At 40.2% G+C, this 6,465-nt stretch overlaps 1 protein-coding gene across 1 annotated transcript; it reads left to right on the forward strand.

The window, feature by feature from the left end:
- Nucleotides 1-580: 580 nt before the first annotated feature.
- On the forward strand, nt 581-4,758 carry Dnajc19 (DnaJ heat shock protein family (Hsp40) member C19). The gene is made up of 6 exons (XM_032898517.1): nt 581-732; nt 1,653-1,704; nt 1,784-1,857; nt 2,688-2,767; nt 3,237-3,307; nt 4,573-4,758. Exons 1-6 carry the CDS (start codon nt 730-732, stop codon nt 4,641-4,643), a joined length of 351 nt encoding a protein of 116 aa, XP_032754408.1. The 5' UTR covers nt 581-729; the 3' UTR covers nt 4,644-4,758.
- Nucleotides 4,759-6,465: the final 1,707 nt, after the last annotated feature.

The raw sequence follows: 6,465 nt of genomic DNA on the forward strand, positions 1-6,465 counted from the left end.
CCTAGTCACTTTCATTCTGGTCAAGTGCATTTGCCATCCTTGGGCCAACCAACCACATGCTGTGACCAATACAGGTACAAGCACTCTTTTACTTAGAAAAATACTAAGTCAGGCTAAAACAGAAGGAAAAAAAGCAAACAATGAACACACAGCAGAAGCTGTATTTTTATCGAACAAATCCACATGGCCCGAAGCAGACACCAGGGAGAGAGATGAAAAGAATTAAGACTGGAAAAAATAATTTTCCATATAGTTTCGGATCTGTTTATAGATCTACGTTCTAAGCCAGAAGAAGAAAGATGTCTGTAGAGTTCGAAGATCGGTCTTGTGGTTTCTTGACATCTACTGGCACAGAAGACAAAATTAATGCCTCATCCGAAAAACAACGCTACTTTCACATAACCTATATTAAGCAAAGTTAGGAAGATATGTTTTATCGGGAAAACCTGTTTTAGGGCGGGGTATTAGACTTCCGAGTCAGGAGTCCAGGGCAGAGGGCATGGCAAGTCCCGCCCGGGTCCGACCTTTCAGTCAACCCGAGTTGCTGGGGCCCTTTTTGCAGCACTTTGTGCGACAGTTCCGACGCACTTTACGGCGCCCCTGCCGTGTTGCGCAGCGCTGGTGGAAGTGGCGGCAGTGCTGGCTCGGCCCTATCGTTCTACACAAGCGTACTGTGGCGGTGGGCTCGCGCTGGGATGAGCGCGCGGTGCCGAGCCGCGGAGTGGAGTCATGGTGAGTGGTCGGCGCTGACAGGCTCCGAAAGGGCGCTGTCTGGCCTGGGCGGATGCGGAGACAGACCTTTGCTCCGGCCTCCGGTGGCTCCAGTTGACACCCATCATCACTATTTGCAGGCAAACGTTTGCGCCTCCTGGAAGGTCGGGCTGTTACACCACTACCACCACCACCGCACTCCTCCCCTCCTTACGGTGGAAATGCCTTATGGGAATTTTTCAGGAAGCCTTTGCAAGCACCGTTTCCTGATCCAGCAAAAAATCTTATTTCCACCGGTCTTTTTTTAAACTAGAATGAGGTTCAAGTGCCTGCCGGTTAAGTTATCCCCGACGACTGGAAAATCACCCCCTCTTACTGTTGTGGGTAAAGACGACTTACCCTTCTTAGTGATAATCCCATACCGTGACAATATTGTAGATAAAAATTGCAATGGTTTTAATTTTTTTTTTTGAAACAGGGTTTCACTTTTTAGTCCTGGCTGTCGCAGAACGTACTTAAATTCACCTGCCAATGTCTCCCAACTGCTGGCATTAAATGCAGGCCACCAATGTGCACAATGTGTATCAATTTATAGTAATTTTAAAGGCACAATAGAAATAGAAATCAGGAAAATGTTTCTTCCAGCAGGCCTGGAGCTGGACTCTGTATAACCCCAGCTGCTTAGAGAGCTAATCGTAAATTCGTTGGCAGCTTGGTCAATTTAGCAAGATCCACCTCAGAATAAAAGTGTTGTAACTTTGACAAAGGCTGGAATTGGTAGGCGCCTTTCTAGCTTGTATGATACACTAGGTTCCATTCCTAGTCCTGCTTTTTAAAAAAAAAGAACCCGCCTTTCACCAAAATGAAGGCCGTAATGAATCTGGATGCAGAATAGGAGCAATTAATAGTAGTGAAGATTTACTCTTTTCTTCCATTACCAGGCCAGTACAGTGGTAGCAGTCGGATTGACCATTGCTGCTGCAGGATTTGCAGGTTTGTTTATGGTTTGGGGGTGAAAGAAAAGTAGACTGGTTATGGATTAAGTTGCTTATTCTGTTGCTTTTGGTTTTAGGCCGTTATGTTTTACAAGCCATGAAGCATGTGGAGCCTCAAGTAAAACAAGTTTTTCAGAGTCTACCAAAATCTGTAAGACAACCTTTTTGCTAACTGTATCTGAAGCCTGGAGCTTCCCTGTAATCTGAATTCCGCAGGTCCATGAAGTTCAGTGGGGAGTTGTAAACCCTGCAATGGTCCACACTAGAAACTGGTTTTCCCATGAGACAATTGAGGGTGGGTAACCTTGACAGGTTTAGTACTATGAAAGATAGCTAACAATTAACTTTAATAGACATGCTGTTGACTTTAGTATCTGTCCACCTGCTATCCCTTGTCTGTTTTGTCACATAGGATAGTATTTCAATGATGTTAGCTATAACTGCATTCAAAAATCATACCCGTTGTAATTAATAACGAATCTGAACTAGTTGTAATGCAGACAGCTGCTGCTACGATACTCAGGACTTCGAGAGGTCATGACACTGATAGCTTGGGCAGGAGCAGAAGACCTTGGTGTACATGATCTCTACTAAGATTAAGGTTCTGGTGGCATAATTTCCCCTATCATAAAGTCCTCTTTTAGTGGATGCCTTGAATCTTGTAGATAAAAGATCTCCGGGTCTTCTTTTGATAACTTGGTTCTGCTGTTTTATGAAGATCAAGTTTTTATCTGGAACATGGATGAGAATGCTTTCCATTCACTCATTTCCCCCCATCTTATGTTCTCAAGACACTTCCAGTTTAGTTCCAAGAAGTGATGTTTCCTCTTAAAACAGTTAAGTTGGCTACCACTTATCAAGCTAAAATGCCTTGAGAAGTCCACCTGTAGTGCTCCCCGAAATGCACCATTTTCTTTACTGATTTAACCAACCTTCCACTTACTTCATTAGTCTTTCCTTCCAATTCAATTTCTTTTTCAGGCCTTCAGTGGTGGGTACTATAGAGGTGGGTTTGAACCCAAAATGACAAAACGGGAAGCAGCATTAATACTAGGTGTAAGGTAAGATTTCTACTCACTTATGAGATGTAAGGTAATTCCTATTAGTATTTGAGAATTGTAACTGAGAATAAAGTAGTTACTGGGGACTGTTGTCCCAAGAAGACTAACCCTGATGGTCATTCAGAGGAGCTTGATGTCACTTCATGGACATCTTTTAAGCCTAATATTCCTATAGAACTCACATATGTATCAGATTGTAACAATGCTCACTGCTGCCTGGAGTGATCTATACTGAAATTCTACTGTGTGGGAATTAAGTGTTGAAGATTGTCTTGTCAACTGCATTTTTGTTTTTTTTCTTTAAAGCACTTTTGGTTCTTAGAAAATGCATTTTACATTTGTTCTCTATACAGCTTTTCATACTGTTTTGATGCTTTACTAGTTTCTCGGTGTTTAATTTGGCCCTTTTATAGTTCATGTGATTTTTAAGTAAACTAAAGCAACAAGTATGCTTTCCTTTTCAAATTAGCCCTACTGCCAATAAAGGGAAGATCAGGGATGCTCATCGACGGATTATGCTCTTAAACCACCCAGACAAGGGTAAGTAACTTGTATTAGTATGCTGGACTGCAATTTATAATAGACTATCTAATTCTTGGCACTGTAACTGTCTAAATGTGCATGTGAGCAGTCTCCCACTTGTCACACTGGAGTGTCTTAAATGAAATCCACCACATGAGACCACATTCTTTGCAGTGACACCTTGTCTCACCAAGACAAAGGGGTAATGAACAATGTAATTGGTAGTAATATTAAATACTTATTTTTAGGTTCTGTGTTTATGACAGAATGTCTTCCAATAATGGAGGTTACAAGTACTACTAGTTATTTTGGTTGGTTTGAGGACATCTTGCTATATATCAAAGGTTGGCCTAACCTTATGACCACTCTGTCTCATCCCCAAAAGCAGGGCTTAAAGAAGTATACCCCAACTTGGCTATGTATTGAGTTTATGCTCTATTTTTTGAGTTTTGCATTATTTTTGTTTAGACTCACAACCAAGTCTAAATTTTAATTAAGGAAAACTTAAGGGGCATCTATTCATTGTGGTGTGGACACTTGGAAACCTATTTGGAAACCTACGAGCTGCATTTGTTTTTGTTACAGTTCAAAGTAGCTATAACTGGTAAAAACAGATTCCTGAAGCAGACCACAAGAATCTGTTGTCATGCACAAATTTTTTTGCTTGTATAATAAGGGTATTGACAAATTTAAATAGGACAACTGTTTAATATGTGACTTCACAGTGTAAGGAATTGAGCTTGCGTAACTTGAGGTATTCTGTAAAGAGTTCATATATACCCACACACACGTTCTACTAGAAGATCTGGATGGTCCCTCTTTGATAGGGTTAGGTCTACACTATTCCATCACATTAGTAAACAGCAAATCTAGATGACATTAGAAAGGGTCAGCTAATACTGAGAGCAGAACTGAAGCATTAAAATATGCGGTGCAGTCTTTTCAACATAAGCTTAGAAGCCCGTGGGAAGGTCAGTGGATTGTCCACATATGAAGTAGTGAGTAAGCTTCGAGTTCCAGAAGTGTGTATGCAGAAGGGGCCAAATCCTATTTTAGACTTCATGGTTTCTTAAAAATGGTAAACTTTTGTGTGAAAACACCTCATTTCCCATTGATCTGATATTTTACCCTGTAATTTTGTGACCTATTTATAGTATCATAGTTGCTTTTTAGAAAATGAAGATACCATTTCTATTATGTCCTGGGATCCTTAAAATGCTTTTGACAAGATTTAGAATCTGTGCTCTCTAAACTGTGTCTCCCCCATCCCCTTTCTTCTATAGGAGGATCTCCTTATATAGCAGCCAAAATCAATGAAGCTAAAGACTTACTAGAAGGACAAGCTAAAAAATAAAGTAATCTGATGAATTTTAAGTCCATTAGTCTACTTATGAGCATGTTTTTAAATAAAATGCCTCAGAGCTGTAACTCATGATGTAACTCATGAAAATTTCTTGGCAAAAGCTAAATCAGTGTCTTGGTATATTTTGTTCCAACTTGAGCATTTCAAGACTAATACCATAAATTATGATTACAGACATACATTAGACTATAAGCTGTTCATTACTGACTTAGCAAAGCTGGCACTTACTATTCAAGGCCTTGCTCTTAGAATACCTCACTGCAGTCCATTTAGACAGGCAACTATTCATACCTTTGGGAGGTAAAACTCAAGGGACAACTGGCCCAATATTTGAACACTGTACTTTAGGCCTATTCAGATTTTGATACATTAAAACAAAGTTTTGAAAAGAGAGACAGTCTCAATTATATAGCTCTAGCTGCCTTGCAACTTGCTACCTAAACCATTCTGGCTTTGAACTCGGAGATCCACTTGTCTCTGGCATCACACCCAGTGGTATTAAAATTGTAATAGAAACCTTTCAGTGTATAGGTCCTGTTAATTGTGTCATTTAGCTAGTCCCTTGAAAATATTCTCTAAGTTATTCCTGTTTTGATTCTCAGTTATGACCAAGCTTATTTGTGAATGTAAAATTCCCTCAATTTTAAAACTTGAGCGCCAATTGTAATACACACCTTTAATGCCAGCAGTTGGTGCTTTTGATTTTTAACCTCAACTGTTAATATTTTACATACTACAAACCACCCTAGTTAGTCTGAAGGCCATTATTGAAGTATGTAACGGCCTGTACAGATCAGGAGGTGAAGTCCCTAGCCAGTGGTCCCTGTAGCATTTAACCTGTCAGCACTTTACACTGTGTGGACTTTCAGCCAATGAGGACTTGCAGAGGTAATCAAGGTAATTCATTTGAGGTCACCAAGGGACTTTCTGTCTTGCGCCCTTGTGTAAAATCATTAAAAGTCTGAGTGTGATGAAAACTGGGTTCTAGAGATCTAATGTAGCATTAACTCTCTCAAATCCCCATATGCTGATGGAGGGGGTGATGGGGGAAGAGGTCCAAAGGCACAACTCACTCTTATACACAGCAAATACAAAAAAATTGTTCCTAGGGGAACAGGTGGTGAGCCTCTAGTTACATGCTCCTGTCTGAACATGCCTTATTTAATGTATTTGTTTCATAATATTAAACTTAGAAGCAGTGTAGCTCATATACAGCCTTACCTGTTTTGAGAAACACAGTACTCAACCACTATAGTTAGGATTAGAGAAATTACAAATAGCACATATTCTACTGCCTTATCTCAACACGTGGCATTAGAGATGATGAGCCAACCATGTTGAGTATTGAAGTGGGCTTTATGTTAGCAAGCAGGTAAGGAGTCCACAGACGGTAAGGGTATCCAAAGCATCATAGCTTACTAACCTTTTATTCACCCCTTTGAACTAATAAAGTTTCAGGATTACAAAGATAGCTCATCCACTATGCCCTGCCTGCTCTTCACAGGACCCAAGTTTGATCCCTAACACCCATGTAGCACCTGAAAATCATCTGTGACCAGTTCTAGGGGTCTGATACCATCTTCTGGCCTACACATGGCACAGACACACACACACAGGCAAACATTCATACATAGAAAAGTAAAAATTTAAATGTTTCTGTGAACAAGAATATGGCAGAGTTGGTTACAATTTAAAAGCAGGCTTTTGAAAAAATAAATCATATTATAAAATGCCCACAGGAAGTCACTGATTAACTGCAGAAAGGACTGCACTGTAGACATGAATATTTTTGAATGTCAAATGCTATGCATCC

The sequence above is a fragment of the Rattus rattus genome, chromosome 3 (assembly GCF_011064425.1).
Source record: "Rattus rattus isolate New Zealand chromosome 3, Rrattus_CSIRO_v1, whole genome shotgun sequence".
NCBI classification, from domain to species: domain Eukaryota; kingdom Metazoa; phylum Chordata; class Mammalia; order Rodentia; family Muridae; genus Rattus; species Rattus rattus.

Excerpts from the sequence above, each read along its gene's own strand:
- Dnajc19 (XM_032898517.1), top strand. Across the intron at positions 1,705-1,783 it reads TGCTGCTGCAGGATTTGCAG|GCCGTTATGTTTTACAAGCC; the intron begins GTTTGTTTATGG and ends TTTTGGTTTTAG. Across the intron at positions 1,858-2,687 it reads TTCAGAGTCTACCAAAATCT|GCCTTCAGTGGTGGGTACTA; the intron begins GTAAGACAACCT and ends TTTCTTTTTCAG.